Below are 20,707 nucleotides of genomic sequence, written 5' to 3' on the forward strand. Positions count from 1 at the left end.
GACTGCTCTAAAGCTAAGTAACCTTTTTGAATACTGCTATGAAGTTTTGTAACTCTCTGATATAAGTAATTTGTGCCCGGTGACTCATACAAGTATTAGTATTCAGTCCATTTTTTTTTTTCCTTATAGAAGGGAGTTTTTTCTTCTCTGGCATTTTTCCGGCAGTGGGCCAATGATAACAACTGTGACTCCAGCAGAAGTATAGTCTAGAGGTCTGCACGGAGGGGATCGCGGGAATCCCGCGGGGCCCGCGGGAATCCCCCCTAACTCACGGGACTCCCACGCGGACCCCCCTCTGGCCCACTGGACTCCCACAGGGACCCCTCCTAGCCAACGGGACTCCCACGGGGATGGAAGGCTTTGGAAGCAGTGTTTGTCCATGTAATATAATGGATACGTCAGCCTTAGTAAAAGAGGGGGTTTATAAGTTAATTACCTGAACAGAAAACAAAAAAAGGGTTTCACCAAAGAGATTCCACAAGGAAAACAGCAAAAGAAACTGTGGAATTGATGATCCTGTCAGAAGTAATTGCTGCTTTTTATGGGGACGGGCGGGGATGGAGGCAATTCCTTGCGGGGATGGGTGGGGACAGAGAGGATCCTGGCGGGGACGGGTGGGGATGGAGAGGATCCCGGCGGGGACGGGTGGGGATGGAGAGGATCCTGATGGGGACGGGTGGGGATGGGTGGGATTTCTGTCCCCATGCAACTCTCTGGTATAGTCTCCCTTTTTGAGCAGTGATCCTTCGGGATTTTGAGGCCTCTTTGATAGAGATATTTTTAGATCGATTTATCACTTGTAGGGTTACCAGACATCCGGATTCCCCCAGACATGTCTGGGGTTCCAGATGGATTTTCAAAACACGGCACTTTGTCTGGGTTTTGAAAAGCCTCTAGCAGTGAGCGACATCAGGACGGCCTCTGTGCATGCGCGGATGTAACGTGGTAACATCATGCGCATGTGCGTCACATCATCGTGTCATACCAATGTATGCGCAGATGCCATCCTGACGAGCAAACAGGTTGAGGGGGCGGGGGGTGGATGGGGCATGATGGGCAGAATGGGGCGGGCCTGGGGGCTGGGCCATGGGTCCGGATCTGGTAACCCTAGTCACGCGGCAAAAAATATATGTAGACACAGTTAGTGTTATGTGTTTTACTATATGGTATACTGTCTTCTAGAGAATGACACAGGGACAATTTTTTTCCCATCCCCGCAGGCACTCAATTTCCCCGTCCTGTCCCCGCGAGTTTTGTTACTGTCCCTGCCCCATTCCGGGAAGCTCTGCCTTAACCGTACAAGCCTCGAACATTTATGATTTTAAAGTGTTTGAGGCTTGTGTAGCTGAGGATGGAGCTCAGGCATTGGTGGAACGAGGCATTATGACATCACAATCTGAGCTCTAGAATGTTGCTACTTAAGATTTTAAAGTGTTTGAGGCTTGTGCAGATGAGGACGGAGCTTAGGCATTGGTGGAATGAGACATTATGACATCACAATCTGAGCTCTAGAATGTCGCTACTTAAGATTTTAAAGTGTTTGAGGCTTGTGCAGATGAGGACGGAGCTTAGGCATTGGTGGAATGAGGCATTATGACATCACAATCTGAGCTCTAGAATGTTGCTACTTAGGATTTTAAAGTGTTTAGGGCTTGTGCAGATGAGAACAGGGCTTAGGCATTGGTGGAATGAGGCATTATGACATCACAATCTGAGCTCTAGAATGTCGCTACTTAAGATTTTAAAGTGTTTGAGGCTTGTGCAGAGGAGGATGGAGCTTAGGCATTGGTGGAATGAGGCACTATGACATCACAATCTGAGCTCTGGAATATTGCTACTTAGGATTTTAAAGTGTTTCGGCTTGTGCAGATGAGGACTGAGCTTGCAGGAATGGGACAGGGACAGGAAAAGAAAAGGAGTTCCCGGGGACGGGGAAAAATTTGTCCCCGTGTCATCTCCCCCTTTGTTTTTGATAGGTTAACCCCTTAGATATCCCAGGAGCAGGTCTAACTCCTGACATCGATCTGGGGTGTTGCAGATGTGCCCTCCCCTTCTGAAATGGGTAATGCACGTCTTTGTTTTCATTCCATTCTGATCCCACCTAATCCATATCCTTTGTCACATAGATGTTCTTCAGTTTTAGACATCTATATCCAGGCTTTGTTAAAACTGGGACTTAGACATCCATACAATATAAACATTTAAAACACAATCAGGGCTTTTAAAATAAGAGTTTTTATGTTTTATTATGCACTGGAACCACATTGTGGGGTCCTTTTACTAAGTTGCGCTAACGGATTTAGCGCATGCTACCCAATTTAGCATGCACTAAATTCTAAGGCGCCGCTGCATTTAGCGCGTGCTAATCTTTAGCGTGCACTAAATCGGTTAACGCATGCTAAATCAGTTAGCGCGCCTTAGTAAAAAGACCCCTATATATGTTACTAGTGTTTTAGCCCGTTACATTAACGGGTGCTAGTAAAGCCTACTTCCCTCACATGTCCCCTATTTTCAGCCCCAACTCCAAACCCATTTTTACCCCCCCCAGCCCCCTTCTCCCATCTGTTCCCTTTCAGCCCGAGCCCCCTTTCCTCACCAGCAGTTTTTTCCTCCCCACTCTACTTCCCTGTCCAGCAGCACCTCTTCCCTGCTCCCCTTGTCCCTTTTCATTGCTCCCCCAGCCCAGTAGCACCTCTTCCCTGCTCCCCCTGTCTCTCTTCCTTGCTCCCCCGGTCCAGCAGCACCTTTTCCCTGCTCCCCCTGTCCCTCTTCCTTTCTCTCTCTGTCCAGCACTACCTCTTCCCTGCTCCCCCTGACCCTCTTCCTTGCTCCCCCGGTCCAGCAGCACCTCTTCCCTGATCCCCCCTGTCCCTCTTCATTGCTCCTCCAGCCCAGTAGCACCTCTTCCCTGCTCCCCCTGTCCCTCTTCCTTGCTCCCCCTGTCCAGCAGTACCTCTTCCCTGCTCCCTCTGTCCTTCTTCCTAGCTCCCCCAGTCCAGTAGCACCTCTTCCCTGCTCCCCCTGTTCCTCTTCCCTGCTCCAGAAGCACCCCTTACCTGTTTCCCCGGTCCAGTAAGCAGCGTTGTGAGCATTGCGGCTGGCTTTTGCGAACGTCGTAGGCCGCTCTGCCCCTCGGAAGTACGTTCCGTCTGGCGTGATTACGTATGTCAGAGGAAACGTTCTACTGAGGTGCTGTGCGGCCTGCGAAGTTTGATACAGCCGGCTGTGATCCTCATGGGAGCAGTGCCCGACCCTCAGCGGCTTGAAGCCCTCCTCCCGGCAGCCGCCGCCAGCGCCGCTCCGTGAAGCCCTCCTCCTGGCAGCCGCTGCTCTGCACTGCCTTTCATGCGCCTTAGCAAGCATGCGCACTCTGCCGACCACAGAACTACAGATCAGGGAACACGGCGGTAAGAGTGCGCATGCGCGCTTAGCATTTTATTATATAGATTCCTTATTCCCTTTTCCAGTGGATATTTGTACACTGTTATTAAATAGGAAGTTACAAAAATGCTTTCTAAACTGTTTATTTGAGAGGCTATTATTTATCTTTTCAATTTTGCTTCTCACAAGCAGATTTGAAAGTGCCTTTCAGGATTGTTGTTTTTTTTTTTTAATGAAATGGAAATTAAAGTAAGCCATAAATGACAATGGACGAAAAAGCCGGATGCTGCAATTACACAGTTTCATAAATGTCACCAAAAGTAATGGAATGAGCAGCCAGGAGACTGTTTACAATGATAAGAAAGAGAGGAAAGCAATGTTTGACATTACGAGGTAATTAAGTTCTTGCCAGACGCTTCTTTGCATAAGGGACTCGTAGTGACATTAATTATTTCCATACAGGCTGTGATTGTCTAGATACTTGGAAGATGTCTTACTTGTGGCCAGTTGTTACATAAGGACAGAATAATGCAGGTTCTATTTCAATTATAACCGAGGAAAGAAGACAGGCAGATATTTAGGCTGCTTATTTTAAAAGTATTTTATAAGCGGAATATATGGGCACCATATCTGCATTCCTTGCATCCAAAGGGACGTAGTGAGTTATTAAGGTGGGTGCCTAATACGGGCACTCAGCTGATGATGAGGGTGAGAGAGACACAGTGGGGCGGGGTAGAGAGTACCGGGGGGGGATGGGGGTTTTGGGGGGAAGGGGAGGTGTTCCGTTGGGTTTTGATACTCAGTAATAGTTACAGTCTCTAGGGATGAGTGGGGGGAGGGAGATGGGATGGCTTTCTTCGGGGCTTATAAGAGTCCAGGGCCTCAAGGCGCCATGCCACTGACTCTGGCTTCGCTTGCCCGTGGGCAGAGTTGGCGGGGGGGGGGGGGGGGGTCTGTTAATGCTAATCCTAAAATATTGCTGCATGTTTTTTAGTGTTGAGGACGATGCTTTATTGTTTGTTGATGAGAATCCTACTATGCCACTGTTTTGCTTATTCTGTTGTTTACATCACTAAAAATTGTTTGAACCGTAAAAGTATTTTATATCCCACTCTTATTGCAACATAACAGTGTATAATCTCCGTCAGGGGAAAGCCACATTTCAAAATACCAAGATAAAACTACAAATAACAGAACAATCAAAACTCAGCCATTTATAAATATGGTATATACTGTATTATAAAGGGCAATACTGAATAAGGTGATGAGTGGCAAAGCTACCTGGATATCATTTGATACTCAGCAGCATTTATTCACAGAATATATGTGGATACAGTTCTCTGAATAACTTTATGACTGATGTTCATGTTGACACAGCTTGTCTTAGAAACATAGAAACATGAGGGCAGATAAAGGCCAAATGGCCCATCCAGTCTGCCCATCCGTAGTAACCATTATCTCTTTTTTTCTCTCTGAGAGATCCCATGTGCCTATATCACGCTTTCTTGAATTCAGGCACACAGTCTCTGTCTCCACCACCTCTTCCATGGGACTGTTCCACGCATCTACCATCCTTTCCGTAAAAATGTATTTCCTCAGATTACTCCGGAGCCTATCACTTCTTAACTTCATCCTATGCCCTCTCATTCCAGAGCTTCCTTTCAAATGAAAGAAACTTGACTCATGCACATTTATGCCACGTATGTATTTAAACGTTTCTCAAGAAAAAACTAAGAGTAATAGAAAAAAATCCCAAAATTTAACTACAAAATATTACTCACCAGAGATGGGTTACACTCCCCCGATAACCATTTCACAAACCAGTGGAGAAAAAGCCTCAAAAATTTAAATGCAGCAGTAAACAACTTCAATACTGTTTAAAGTCCAAGCTGCTTATGTACTCTCACTGGCAAAAAAGTCCACCACCACTGAAATGTAATTATCAAAAGGGTAATATACCCATCACTGTGCACAGGAAAAGCAAAAAAAGTTTTACTTAGCTTGGGACTTTGGTCTGAAACGCCGTGCTGTGCTGGTAGAAAATGTCTGGCCAGACGGTAGATGAAAACACCACGGCACCATTTAGATGTGCAGTCCAGAATCCATGCCCAATCCTCCAACAAGTGCCTTGTTTCGCCTCTCAAAGGGTTCCTCAGGGAATGTGTCAGCTGAAAAACTTCACTCCTCTTCCGTGCACACCGGCACAAGAAATGCCCATTGCTAAAAAGAACTTCCGGGTTACAGCGTCATAGCAACAGCCAAAAAACGGCTGCCATTCGTCCATGCAACTGCCATTCATTCTTCAAACTATCACTCATCCAAAAAATGCCACCCACTCCACCCGCTGATTAAGGCTATTAGGCCAAATAGTATCCAAAAAGAAAATCCAGCGCTGTTCATGCTGGTACAAAAGCCTCTTCACATTGCCCCTCCGTGGGGTAACAGGAATGTGTTCTAGCACAAAACACATAAAATCATAAAAATCATGCCGTTCTTTGGCACAATGGCAGGTCAGGATGTCAACTTCTTTTTCGTGACCGATATTGGACCGGTGTTCAAATAGCCGAGTCTTGAAACATCTGGCAGTATGACCAATATAGGTTAACCCGCAAGGGCATGTCATCCCATACGCCACTCCTCTTGTTTCACATGTTGTGAGAGAGCGCAAGTTCACCACTCTTCTGCCAGGAACATGTGCAGCCGTGCCCTCTTGCATAACACTACAAGCTGCACATTTTCCACAACGAAAATGACCCGCTTCTCCCTCCTCCTGGACCAGTGGTTCTTAACCTGGGTTCGACCGAACCCCAGGGGTTCGACCGAACCCTAGGGGTTCGGTGAGTCAGTCTCGCGGGTTCGGCGGAGGTCAAAACACACCTCCGACTCATATAGCGCTTCGGTCACGTTCAATCATCTATCAGTTATTCAGTGATTTTGATCAAGACTGATCGTGTACTCGGTTTCTTGATCTATCAATCTGTAACTAACGCCTTATATACATCAAAATTTGTGATTTAACTGATAGATGATTGAACGTGACCGAAGTGATTATGATTCGTGATGATACGCCCCGCTTGTCCATAATTGGCTGCAGATGATCACGCAACATCGCTTGGCCTATCTGTGCTGCAGGGGATTTGATGCGCACAGTAGTCGAATTGTAACTGTTGTGATGGTACGTCGTGTGATACCTATCTTAATATTTTAATCCCTTACTAACTATGTCGAGCAAAATACGAAAGTGGTCGGACGAATATGTACAATATGGATTCACATGTATAACGGAACGTGATGGGAGTCAGCGTCCTAATTGCATGATATGCAATGCCAAGTTGAGTAATTCTAGTCTAGCTCCGGCAAAACTAAGGGAATAAAGAAGGGTTTGGTGAACACGCATATGAAACTGGTGGGGTTCAGTACCTCCAACAAAGTTAAGAACCACTGTCCTGGACAGTCCAAACGTCAGCCTTGCACAAGATGCCACTTAAATTTATACACATAATAGGAATTTAAACGACATCTTGTGCAAGGCTGACGTTTGGACTGTCCAGGAGGAGGGAGAGGCGGGTCATTTTCGTTGTGGAAAATGCGCAGCTTGTGGTGTTGTTATATATTTTTGACGGTGCGGCCTAAATGAGGTCTCGCCAGAGTCTTATACAGAGGCATCAGTACCTCCTTTTACCTACTGACCATACCGAGTTCCTGTGGTCTCACGAGACTACAGTGAGAGTTCCTGTTGTAGTCATGCGAGACCACAGGAAGTCACAGCACCGCTCTGCACGGCGCAGGAGTGTAGGAAGATCGCTGGTGCCCCGCGTCACCGCTAGACCACCAGGTAAGGTCTGGGGTGGGGTCAGAGCCGGCCCAAAAGTTATTCGTGAATTTTCCCTATTCGCGGGCTCTGCCCCTAACCCCCGCGAATAGGGAGGGAGAAGTGTATGCTGCTGTAATGCAATAAGTATGCAGGAAGGGTAACGGAGGGCAATCGTATCGTTCAGAAACACAAGCATGAAGACAGATAAGGGCCAAGACTCAACCAATCTGTTCCCTTTGGTACAACACACTGCAGTGCCTGCCTAACCCAGGCTTTGTCCACACTTCTACACGTGAATTTGTCTCGCCAAACTGTTCAGGCCTCCATCCCCTACAGCTGGAGACTATCCCATGTCACCGTTTCTGTGACGAAATTCTGCCATGTTGCATTAAGGTGCACACTTGAAATGTGTCTTAAAAATCTCAACGCAAGTAAAATCAATTAAATAAGGCATTAACTTATTTTAAATATATTTTATTGAGCTCAAATAAGAATACAAAACAGTGCAGGGAAAACAGCAAACAAGCTCAAGGTATTTCAATAACTTCCACATACAAACTATCAACACCCAGAACTAAACCCCCCCTCCTCCCCCCCATTCCCTCGGTCCTCCTTCCATAGAAATACAGTTAATATACAAGAAAGTATCACAAAACGAGAACAGTATACAAAAAAGAAGAAAATAATTAGAACAGTAGAAAAAGCATCAACAATTGAGCAAGCGGCTACGTGCCAAAGGCGTCATAATTTTCCAAAAAGGTTCCCAAGTGGATTGAAAAGAGCGCCCTGTGCGAGCGGAGAAAGGCATTAACTTATAAATTAATGCATGTTAACTTGATTTGTCCAGGTTAAAATGGTAAGGCTTCTTAAAAAGGTTATTGAAAGAATTGTGTGAAAGAAACTGAAAAGTTGCCCCAAAATCAGGCAGAAAAATTCAAATAAATCCACCATTTTTCTTCTGTGAACATCCCTTTGAACCTTTCCCACTTTTCAGTCTTGTGCCCTAACCCCTTGTCCTAGAACTCCTGGTCACCCTTGAAAGAGTTTGTCTCCTGTGTATATGCTTAAGAGTATATCTTTGAGGTACCTGAATGCCTCTAACTTATCCTCTCTCTCTTTGCTCTCTATACGTTAGGTTAAACATCTATTTACATCCTTAATCCTCATTTCATAATATTTTGGCAGCCTTTCTTTGAACTGCCTTCAGTGTGTTTTCTTTTCAAAATATAGCATCCAGAATCGCACGCAATATGCCATTCATTTCCTAGAGGAGCCTTTTCAATTTTTCATGCATTTCCATTCCCAAAACGTTTTAGCATTCCTTTGGCTTTCACCGTTGCCCTGACGCCAATGTATTGATCTCATCAAGTCAGAACCCTTCAAGGTCTCTGTCCTGATTATTGCCCATAAATTCTACATCCCTCATCATGAATTTCTCTTTTGGACTGCTACGCATCATGCAGACGACTCTTCAATCTGTAGCCATAAATCTCAATTGCCAAACTCTTCAACATACCTCAAACTTTTTCATACCACTCTTCAATTTTTCCAATGCATCTGGGTTGTCCACCCTGTTGGAACATCTTTGTTTCATCTAAACCCTCCCTACCAGCCTCTGCAGTATAAATTATAAAAATTTTCAACAGAACTGGACTGTGGACTCCATGAATGACATGTTGTCCAGGCCATTTCTTCCTGTCTTCTGGCTATCACTCAGCTGGTTACTTAGCCCAGTTTACCGACAGGGCAAATTACTCAGTTTATTTGTGAGTCTTTTACGTGGAACAGTGTGATAAACCTTATTGAAATTAAGTATGTTATACAGCATCTACCCCAATTCTTTGGCTACCTGCTGAAAGAAATTGATCACACGTGACGTAGTCTTCATTTGGTTAAAAAAACAGGCTGCCTTGGATCCTGTAACCTGTGTATTTATGATTTCATAGGGAACAGGAGGCTGCCTGTGAAAGCTAATTAAACCTCAGCTTCTGAGTAGAGTAGAGAATGGGGACAAATTTTTCCCCATCCCCATGGGAACTCATTTTCCCGTCCCATCCCAGCGACTTATTTTCCTGTCCCTGCTCCATTCCTGCAAGCTCCGTCCTCATCTGCACAAGCCTCAAACACTTTAAAATCCTAGGTAGCAACATTCTAGAGCTCAGACTGTGATGTCATAATGCCTCATTCCACCAATGCCTAAGCTCCGTCCACATCTGCACAAGTCTCAAACGCTTTAAAATCCTAAGTAGCAACATTCTAGAGCTCAGACTGTGATGTCATAATGCCTCATTCCACCAATGCCTAAACTCCGTCTTCATCTGCACAAGCCTCAAACACTTTAAAATCCTAAGTAGCAACATTCTAGAGCTCAGACTGTGATGTCATAATGCCTCACTCCACCAATGCCTAAGCTCCGTCCACATCTGCACAAGTCTCAAACGCTTTAAAATCCTAAGTAGCAACATTCTAGAGCTCAGACTGTGATGTCATAATGCCTCATTCCACCAATGCCTAAGCTCCGTCCTCATCTGCACAAGTCTCAAACGCTTTAAAATCCTAGGTAGCAACATTCTAGAGCTCAGACTGTGATGTCATAATGCCTCATTCCACCAATGCCTAAGCTCCGTCCACATCTGCACAAGTCTCAAACGCTTTAAAATCCTAAGTAGCAACATTCTAGAGCTCAGACTGTGATGTCATAATGCCTCATTCCACCAATGCCTAAGCTCCGTCCTCATCTGCACAAGTCTCAAACGCTTTAAAATCCTAGGTAGCAACATTCTAGAGCTCAGACTGTGATGTCATAATACCTCATTCCACCAATGCCTAAGCTCCGTCCTCATCTGCACAAGTCTCAAACGCTTTAAAATCCTAAGTAGCAACATTCTAGAGCTCAGACTGTGATGTCATAATGCCTCATTCCACCAATGCCTAAGCTCCGTTCTCATTTGCACAAGCCTCAAACGCTTTAATATCCTAAGTAACAACATTCTAGAGCTCATTGTGATGTCATAATGCCTCATTCCACCAATGCCTAAACTCCGTCTTCATCTGCTCAAGCCTCAAACACTTTAAAAGCATAAGTGTTTGAGATTTGTGCGGTTAAGGCAGAGCTCACAGGAATGAGGTAGGGGCAGGGAGAAAACTCACAGGCACAGGACGTGGAAATTGAGTTCCAACGGGGACAAAATTGTCCCCATGTCATTCTCTACTTCTGAGCTTTGTCAAGCTTTCAGCAAGCTCTTGTTGTCTTTAGATTCCCGAACGGAGTAACCCTTTCCTTTCCTAACGTGGGTTTTAGCGCTGGCAGCGGCAGTAACTGCTCCAACGCTCATAGAATTCCTATAAGCGTCGGAGCAGTTACTGCCACTGCCGGCGCTACGCGTTAGTAAGGGAGGGGGTAAGTTTCTCGTACTCATCAGCTAAGCTTTAATCGCCAGTGCCACCTATGCATAAGATTTCTTTGGTTCTCTCTCTAGTTTGTTTGAGATCTAATTAAAACAATTTAGTTTCAAGTTTAAGTTTATTCGGATTTTATATACCGCCTATCAAGGTTATCTAAGCGGTTTTTACAATCAGGTACTCAAGCATTTTCCCTCTCTGTCCTGGTGGGCTCACAATCTATCTAACGCACCTGGGGCTCTGGAGGATTAAGTGACTTGCCCAGGGTCACAAGGAGCAGCGCTGGATTTGAACCCACAACCCCAGGGTGCTGAGGCTGTAGATCCAACCACTGCGCCACACACTCCAAATTTGAGAAATGATTTTAATATACATTACTATACAAATGTGACAAGTTATTTCCCGGCTTAGCCAAGCTGCAAAACACAGTCCATGTTGTAATAGATCTCAATACTTGATTACAGTGGTGCCTCACACAACGAACTTAATTCGTTCCAGGAGCAAGTTTGTTATGCGAAAAGTTCGTTATGGGAAACGCGTTTTCCCATAACAATACATGTTAAAAAAAATAATTCGTTCTGTAGCATAAAATATGCTAAGATGACATAAAAAAAGATAAATTTTTGGTTATTATTTTTATTTAGATACATCTAAAAACATAATTGTTTTTTAAAACAACACATCACCTTTCACCTGCCTGTCCTTAATCCAAATTGCTAAAAGCCTCTCCATTTCCTCGTGGATTGAAGACCTATGTTTTTCATGAAATAGTTTTGATACTCCTTTGGCTACTTTGGCTGATTTTATTGCATCCTTATTTGTCAAAATGGTGAAAATGGTGGTCTTGCTGAGGCCAAACTCTTTGACGAGGTCACACTGTTTTACCCCACATTCACTCCTTCTAATTATTTCCCGTTTCATTTCAACAGAAATCACCTTCCTGCTTTTTTTAGAAGCCATGATATATAAAAAATATTGAGTTTATCTTAAAAGGACGACTGTATACAGTGAGAGAGGGCAGTTAAGCGCAGTGACTAACGACTGCCTGCAGTGCCTGCGCGGAAGGATGCAATACATTGGCAGCTCAGGCAACTTCGTTGTGTGAAACGAAGTTCGTTGTGTGAAACGAAGTTCGTTGTGTGAAACGAAGTTCGTTGTGTGAAGTTCGTTGTGTGAAACGAAGTTCGTTGTGTGAATCAAGACATGAAGTTCGTTGTGTGAGGCGTTCGTTATGCGAGGCACCACTGTACTTCAATAACCCTTCCCCCCCCATACACACACACTTGTACAAAACTGTAGTGTTGTTTTTAACGCCTGCCGCATAGGAGTTCTTTGAGTGTCTGAGTTAATACCACTGAGGCCTGCTCTAAAAACCACGCTATGGTTTTGTAAAAGGGGGTGGGGGGGGGGTAAGTTAATGCCAATTTAAATTGTTATGTAATGACAGTAAAAATTATATTCTGTCTCTATATGATGCTGGAACCTCCCCCTCCCCCCCTTATATTCTGACTACTGTGGGCCTGTATATATGATGAGTGCCTGTTTCTATAAGGGTAGTGGTAATATTTGGTTGCTCTCTAGATCAGTGTTCTTCAACCACCGGTCCATGGACCAGTGCCGGTCCACAGAAATTTCCTGCCGGTCCACAGGGCCAGCACATGCATCAGGCCCAAAACAGTGTTCTTCAACCGCCGGTCCACGGTGCGATCAATGCGGTGTTATCGTCAAGCCAGCTTCCTCTTCCTCACTGATTCATGCACAAAGCCACGGGCAGTGGCTCCTACGGGCATCCTGCGCCTGAACCGGAAGCCTTCGCTCTGATGTCGCAACGTCAGAGGGAAGGCTTCCAGATGAGGCAAGGGACGTGCAAGGTGCAATTAGTACTATTATGGGGGCGGGGTCTGGGGTGGAGATTGGGTAGAGATGGGCGGGGTCTGGCCCACAACTTAGCCCAGTGTTCTTCAACTGCCGGTCCACTGACCAATGCTGGTCCACAGAATAATTCTTTTATTTCTGCCGGTCCATAGGTGTAAAAAGGTTGAAAAACACTGCTCTAGATGGCTTATCCAGACAGCTTTTTTTTTGCTGTCCTAAGCTATCCAGATAGTGGCATTGAAAACCAGCATCTGGATAACTTTGGTCTCCTGTCTGACTTTACTTTCGGACTGCCCTGGCACTGAATAGAGCCACGGTGATCTGGAAAGATATTCAGAGGGAAATTGTCAATGCGGGCTACTGTTAAGTTCAGTTATTTTACCGCACATCCGATTATTTCACCGCAAGTCTGATTATTTCAGAACAGGATCCCAATAACCCAACTTGTGATATAATAAGCAAACTTAGTAGCCCAGGTTGATAACTTCCCCTCTCAAAGGTACTATGGGCTAGATTCACTAACCTCCTTTCCATGTCCGATCCATGCCTGATTGCATGCGGGCCGACGAATTCACTAAAGGCCTGCATGCAAATGGGGGCAATCGTTGGCACACCCCCCCACCAACCGCATGGATCGCTGGAGAGCGATCCTTGAGTATTCGCCAACCATCTTCCTAGGCTGTAGATGGTCTGCGCATGCGCTGGTGGTCCTTCGTGCCCGTTTTTTTTTTTTTTTAAACTTCGCAAGCCCGTGGTTTTAACCTGCTTTAAACCTGCGGGTTAAAACCACGGGCTCGCACTGCGGGGAAGGGCAGGCGAGTCGGGGCCGAGCAGGGCTGGAGAATCGGGGCACAGAGCTGAGAGCGGGGCGGCCAGAGCAGGAGAATCGGGGAAGAGAGCAGGATTTTAGCACAAGCGACTGGTCCTCACCAGTCGCAAGTTTTTTGATCGGACAGCCAGTCAGTACATAAGAACATAAGAATTGCAACTGCTGAGTCAGACCAGTGGTCCATCATGCCCAGCAGTAAGCTCACGCGGTGGCCCTCTGGTCTAAGACCAGTACCCTAACTGAGACTAGCCCTTCCAGCGCACGTTCTTGTTCAGCAGAAACTTGTCTTTGTCTTGAATCCTTGGAGGGTGTTTTCCCCTATAACAGCCTCCGAAAGAGCGTTCCAGTTTTCCACCACTCTGGGTGAAGAACAACTTCTTTATGTTCGTATGGAATCTATTCCCTTTCAACTTTAGAGAGTGCCCTCTTGTTCTCCCTACCTTGGAGAGGGTGAACAACCTGTCCTTATCTACTAAGTCTATCCCCTTCAGTACCTTGCATGTTTCGATCATGTCTCCTCTCAATCTCCTCTGTTCGAGAGAGAAGAGGCCCAGTTTCTCTAATCTTTCGCTGTACAGCAGCTCCTCCAGCCCCTTAACCATCTTAGTCGCTCTTCTCTGGACCTTTTCGAGTAGTACCGTGTCCTTCTTCAGGTACGGCGATCAGTGCTGGATGCAGTACTCCAGGTGAGGGTGTACCTTGGCCCGGTACAGCGGCATGATAACCTTCTCTGATCTGTTCGTGATCCCCTTCTTTATCATTCCTAGCATTCTGTTTGCCCTTTTTGCTGCCGCCGCACATCGTGTGGACGGCTTCATCGACTTATCGATCAGAACTCCCAAGTCTCTTTCCTGGGAGGTCTCTCCAAGTACCACCCTGGACATCCTGTATTCGTGCATGAGATTTTTGTTACCGACATGCATCACTTTACACTTATCCACGTTGAACCTCATCTGCCATGTCGATGCCCATTCCTCGAGCTTGATTATGTCACGTTGCAGATCTTCGCAATCCCCCTGCGTCTTTACTACTCTGAATAAGTTTAGTGAATCGCGTCCTTCCTGCTCTGCGTGCCGATTCCCCTCATTTGCATGCGCGGATCGTGATTGGATCGGAGGAGAGGTTAGTGAATCGGGTCGGAGGGAAATCGGGTCGCAAAGGGCTCGCAAACCGATCGGTTTGCTTAGTGAATCTAGCCCTCTGTGGATAGTCCCACGGAATCTCTCTCTCAGTTGCCTTTATTCAGATAGCAAATGATGTTACCTGGAAAAAGGCTTTTGAATATTAAGGAACTGGTAGCCAGTGGCACTATATTTTATTTGTCTAATCCTTGAAGCAGTTTCATGAAGCAATGACCGTCATTGGATCTAAACAGCAGCTTTGACATATAGGACAGATGAGTCGATCTATGTTATTGAGGTTTTTGGAGTACTTACAGTTTTTGTACATTTTTAAGGAGGTTTTATTTTCAGGGATTGTTTCATGCAGTAGAGGTGAGTATCATGGCACCCTGGCATTCTAAGGCTTTCCTACCTTCTTTTGAGCACTTGTATTGCTAATTATTTATTAGTAAAGTTTTGTTTTTGATGCATGGTTTTTTGAGTATTAATCCCATAATTTCTATGCTACAGTTTGATTTGGCAATCTCTTAATAAGGGGCAAAGTTATCAACATGGGCTACGGTTAATTTTGCAAAGAGCAAATACAGGCGAGAGTAAAAAAACATCAAACATTCTCAAAAAAGCTCAATCCAAATCAAAGAGAATTTAAAAAATATCTTGCGAAATAACATAATTGAAATAAATAATTTTGTGCTCAGTGACGTGAACATCCAAATATTCCAGTCAGGGGCTAAAAGATGTGATTTGGTCTGGCGGGTCACACGCCGCTGTGCTTGGCAGTGTGCCGTCTCTGCTCTCCCCCCCCCCCCGCGCCACCTTCCTCTTGAAAAAGAGTTTCTTGAAACACAATCTGGGTCGAGGAAGCAGAGTGTGGATTTACCGTTTTACGTGGATTATGTGAATGAAGGATTATGGGATTTGGAGTCATTTATTTTTGATATTTCTGAGTTTTTGGACCGATTATTTTGTACACTTTTTGTGGTTTGGGATATTTGGGAGCACACAGATTTTGTTTCATAGACAAAATCGCGCGAGACAACGGCGCGCCGACAACTGAGCACAAGGTTGACGGCGCGCTGAAGAAAAGCACTATTTTAAAGGGTTCCGACGGGGGGTTTTGGTGGGGAACCCCCCTATTTTACTTAACAGACATCGCGCTGGCATTGTGGGGGGTTTGGGGGGTTGTAACCCCCCTCATTATACTTGAAACCGAACTTTTTGCCTGTTTTTTAGGGAAAAAGTTCAGTTTTAAGTATAATTTTACTTAACAGACATTGCGCTGGCGTTGTGGGGGGTTACAACCCCCCAAACCTCCCACAACGCCAGCGCAATGTCTGTTAAGTAACGTGGGGGGGGGTTCCCCCCCACCCCCCGTCGGAGCCCTTTAAAATAGTGCTTTTCTTCGGCGCACCGTCAACCTTGCGATCAGTTGTCGGCGCGCCGTTGTCTCGCGCGATTTAGTCCTGTCACCCAGATTTTGGATGCCAGTTGATAAGGAACGCCATTGCACTTCTTGTACTGGTGCCCCCCCTCCCCCTCAGCTTGGGAACTACAAGAACCTATATGAGCTTACAAGATCTACTGAGCTAAGTAACTTTTCATTATACACATATATTGTCCAAGTTATGTTTTCAAGTCACTGAGTGCATAATTAATTATTTAATTCAATTATGCTATTTCATAAGATATTTATTTAAATTCTCTTTGATTTGGATTGAGTTCTACTGTTAATTTTACCCTGTCAGGTTGTTTCAGGACAGGGTCTCGTTGCATAAAATTGGACCCTGTACTAAAGATCGCCCAACTTGTGGTAAAATAACCTGAGTTAACAGTAGCCCACACTGATAACTTCCATCCCTAAATATCAGGTGTCACAACTTTTTGAGTGTGCCAAGACAAGATTTCGAACCAAAGATTTTTCTGTGACGCGTCAAGATCCTGATTTTAAAATGTCTCGACATCTGTTAGTCATACCAAGGTTTACAGCTAATTGCACTGGTGTGTTGAGTGAGATTCCAGCCTACAACCCATTCCCCTGTCTCTTTAAAGAAAGCAAGCAAGATTTAAACACTAATATATATATTTTAAATAATCTTATAATCACAATGGGAGAATGTCAGAAATGACCTCTTGACTATTTCTTATACCTCCAATTCTGAAACTTTATTTTGGATGTCTTAAGTTTTAAGAATGGTAAAGCAAAGGACGTGTTTGCTCCTTCTGGTTAAATATATATTTTTTCTTTATTTCTAGCTGATTTCAGAATAATCTCATCTGACTGTTCTAACAGCTTGTGTCTCATTCCAGCTCAGAAAATATGCAAGCACTCGGTCACGTACAGGCACAGAAGTCAAATTTTGGCATTCCATAACTACACAAATCACATTTTATGATTCCCTGTTGATGCTTCACTAAATCTGCTCTGCAGAAAAAAGAGTTTTAAAATATAGGGGTGGTTTGTTTGGAGTTGTTTTGTTTTTTTTTAAACTACAAATGTGAGAACCAGACTTCCTGTTCCACTGTAAAAATGTTTGGAGGCATGAACAGTATGGTCCAAGGGATATATATTGATTACCTCACGACTAACTACCCAATCCTGGCGATAATAGCTTCTGGTGTTGTCTTGAGAATGAAGAATACAGGGTTCTGTACTTAACGAGTAATGGAATCGGAGTTGGAAGCAATTTTGGGTGTAAGAGGGAAGGTAAAAGGGATTTGTATACCACCTTTTTGCAGTTTTATAACCACAGTCAAAGCGGTTCACATACAGGCACTTCAAGCACTTTCCGGAACTCTCTTTCCTGGCGGGCTCACAGTCTATCTAATGTACCAGGGGCAATGGAGGATTAAGTGATTTGCCCAGGATCACAAGGAGCAGCATGGGATTTGAACCCACAACCTCAGAGTGCTGAGGCTGTAGCTCTAACCACTACGCCACACTCTCCTCCAATAGCAATCTCAGAAGTGAGCCAAGTATAGAGCAATGAAGCCATTATGACATCACTGACGAGGTTGGCTTTTATTGGTAGAATGAGGCATTATGACATCAGGGAAAGGGGTTGGGACTTGTATACTGTCTTTTTGTAGTTTTTCAACCACAGTCAAAGCGGTTTACATATAGGCACTTCAAGCACTTTCCCTCTCTATCCCTAAGGGCTCACAGTCTATCTAATGTACCTGGGGCAGTAGAGGATTAAGTGATTTGCCCAGGGTCACAGGGAGCAGTGTGGGTTTTGAACTCACAACCTCAGGGTGATGAGGCTGTAGCTCTAACCACTATGCCACATTGATATTAACTTTTTCTCCATCTTCAAAAAACCCTCCCACTTATATATATTTGTTTTGTTTTATTTCTATTAATCACGTATCCATATCTATCTATCTATATAAGAATAAAGTTATTATTATTATTATTATTATTTTATCTAGTGCTGGATTTACCTATAAGCTACAACTTAGGGCCTCACAATCTCCATGGGTCTCTTCAGAATTTGGGGGGGGGGGGCCCTGAGAATTTTATGTGGCGTTTTATCAAACTTGCCTCCCCCTTTTACAAAACCGTGATAGCGTTTCTTAGCGCAGGCCAGCGCGCTGAATGCTCTGCACTGCTCCCGATGCTCATAAGAACTCTATGAGTGTCGGGGAGCAGCGCAGAGCATTCAGCACGCCAGCCTGCGCTAAAAAAAACGCTATCGCGGTTGTGCAAAAAGGGGGGTAATTTAAATGCTTGAAAGGTGGAATTACTTTCACCTGTAGTTTTAAAATGGCTTCATGCGTAATGAATTTAGGTAATATTTTATGCATAAATTTTCTATTTTCAGGTTTATCAGTTTTTTGATTTTGCAAACAAGTTCATTATTACTTACATTAATAAAAGTGATTCAAATTACTAATTTTGTAAGCATTATATATATACTAGTTGTTTAGCCCGTTACATTAACGGGTGCTAGCAGTCCTTCTCCCTTACTTTTACCTCCTCCTTGTCCAGCAGCACCCCTCCTATTCCCTGCTCCCCTTATATAGCAGTAGCCCTTCTCCTTTTATCTCCCCCTGTCCAGTATCACCCCCCCATTCCCTGCTCCCCCTGTCCAGCAGTAGCTCTTCTCCTTTATTTCCTGCTCCCCCCTGTCCAGCAGTAGCCCTTCTCCTTTACTTCCTGCTCCCCCCTGTCCAGCAGTAGCCCTTCTCCCTTACTTGTACATTCTCCACTGTCCATTAGGAACCCTTCTTCCTTATCTGTAAACCATGCAGCCTTACATTTTAGAAGTCCCCCACCCCATTCTGGCCAGCTCCCTTGCCAAATTTCAAAGCCGCAGGCAGTGGCGCTTACAGCGGCCCCGCACTCGCGGTCTGGTTGGCTCCCTTGCTGGAGCTTTTCACAGTGTTGTCTCCTCTTGGGCTTCTTTGAGGGTTGGCTCCCATGAAAATGTTGTGTTGCTGTTCGGGGCGGCGGTGGCTTCTTTCCAGAGGCGCACCGGCGTCCGAAGCCTTGTCTCTGACGTTGTGACGTCAGAGAGGTTTCCGACGCTGCCGCCACGGCTTTGAATGGAAGGGTAGCATTTTCATGGGAGCCAGCCTTCGGGGAGGCTTTGGATGCGGGGCCGGATGCGGGAGGAGCAGCCACCGTGGGGGGGCTTTGGTGGGAGAGCCAGCCGGACGCATGGACCGAGCAGCCCGGGCCCCGACCACCCTCAGAGGCGTCCTCCGAGCCCTGGGAAGAGACATAGCGGGGCGACTTGTCCAGTCGGTAGAAGGGGCGGATTTTAACCCTCCATTCGCCGCTCCCCCTTCCTTGCTCGCTCCACCATTTGCCGGGAAGGACTAAAGATCCTTGTAAGTGCGCATGCGCACTCTTGTGGCCACATCCCGACAGATCAGGACTCAGGGAATATGGGATAAGAGTGCGCATGCGCGCTTAGCATTTTATTATTATAGATAGATAGATATACACACACACACACACGTACGCTAAAATTATTTTAAAAATTCCATTTATGTATTCTAGGGTATACGATATGGAGTAATTTATGAACAATGGGCCTCAAGCATTAGGGCTACACCAAATCAATCAATCAATCTGTCTAATATATATCTTTGTCCTGGATCTAATGCACTGGTAAATATAAGTTATATTTACCAATATTTTAGATTCAGAACAAAAAATTCAAAGCTTAATATCAGACGGAGTTGAACTTGGAGCTGGAGTTGAACAGTAGAAAAACTGAGGCGAGCCCGGAATCGAAAGTTTGATGTATCAACACCACAGCCCTGATAGAATATTCTAGATATGAACGATTCTTCAGTCAGAGGTATAGCTAAAATGGCGCCTATGGGCTCCTTTTACAAAGGTGCGTTAGGGCCTTAATGCGCGGAATAACGCTAGCCGCTCCCGCCTCCTCTTGAGCAGGCGGGTAGTTTTTTTATCTAGCATGCGTGCGCGCGCTAAAACCACTAGCGCACCTTTGTAAAAGGAGCCCTATGTGAACTGGGCACAAAGCCTCACCCTGGCACTTATTTTACAAAAGGTCCGCTTCCCCCAGACGTTAAAACCTGGCTACGCTTCTGCTTCCAGCCGGATGAAGAGCTAAAACCTTATTCCAGGGTTCAGCTTTATTAAAGCGTGGTGGATGAGAACATATCTTATGGAAAAGCAAAAAAAAATCCCCATTCCATGTGTTTTATAACCATTATCTCATATTCTCTATTGTCATGTACCATCCTGGAAATGTCCAGTTCTCTTCTTATGTAATCCGCTTTGAACCGCAAGGTACAAGCGGAATAAAAATCACTAATGTAATGTAATGTAATGTGAAAAGCAGATAGGGCTGAAACATCGGCTGATCTTACACCACCGAAAAAAACGAAATAATTTAACAGATGATGCTGTGAAGTTATTTTACATCTTTCAAAAATGACTCCAGTTTGCTCGCTCATTAGCCTCTGGGATTTCTCTTGTGTTGCCCAATAAGCTACTGTTTGGAATTTATAGAGCTGTGTCTTTTAAAATGATATTATAGAATATTTGGGTTTTTTCCTTCTCACTTACCCCTTTGGCATCAATCAAGCCGGGTTTTGCATTAAACTTCACAGTCTTCAGTCGTGCACGCTCCTTTCTTTCAACCCTGTAAGGAACAAATAAAAAAATAACGTGAGCTTGATATAAACATGTGATGGGAAATTTCTCTAAGGTACCTATTTACTAAAGGACCCTGCGCTTAAAAGTGGCCTAAGCCATTAGGTCTGTATTCTGTATAAGATGCCCCGTCTCAGCAGCTGCCTAAGCGG

At 44.9% G+C, this 20,707-nt stretch overlaps 1 protein-coding gene across 1 annotated transcript in view; it reads right to left on the reverse strand.

The window, feature by feature from the left end:
* Window positions 1-20,707, reverse strand: part of DLG2 (discs large MAGUK scaffold protein 2) — a 1,272,293-nt gene that overhangs the window by 98,947 nt on the left and 1,152,639 nt on the right. Inside the window, exon 18 of the mRNA XM_033948577.1 lies at window positions 20,469-20,544. Within this exon, the coding sequence (XP_033804468.1) occupies window positions 20,469-20,544 (76 nt within the window). The remainder of the gene's footprint in view (window positions 1-20,468; window positions 20,545-20,707) is intronic.

This window comes from Geotrypetes seraphini, chromosome 6 (assembly GCF_902459505.1).
Source record: "Geotrypetes seraphini chromosome 6, aGeoSer1.1, whole genome shotgun sequence".
NCBI lineage: Eukaryota > Metazoa > Chordata > Amphibia > Gymnophiona > Dermophiidae > Geotrypetes > Geotrypetes seraphini.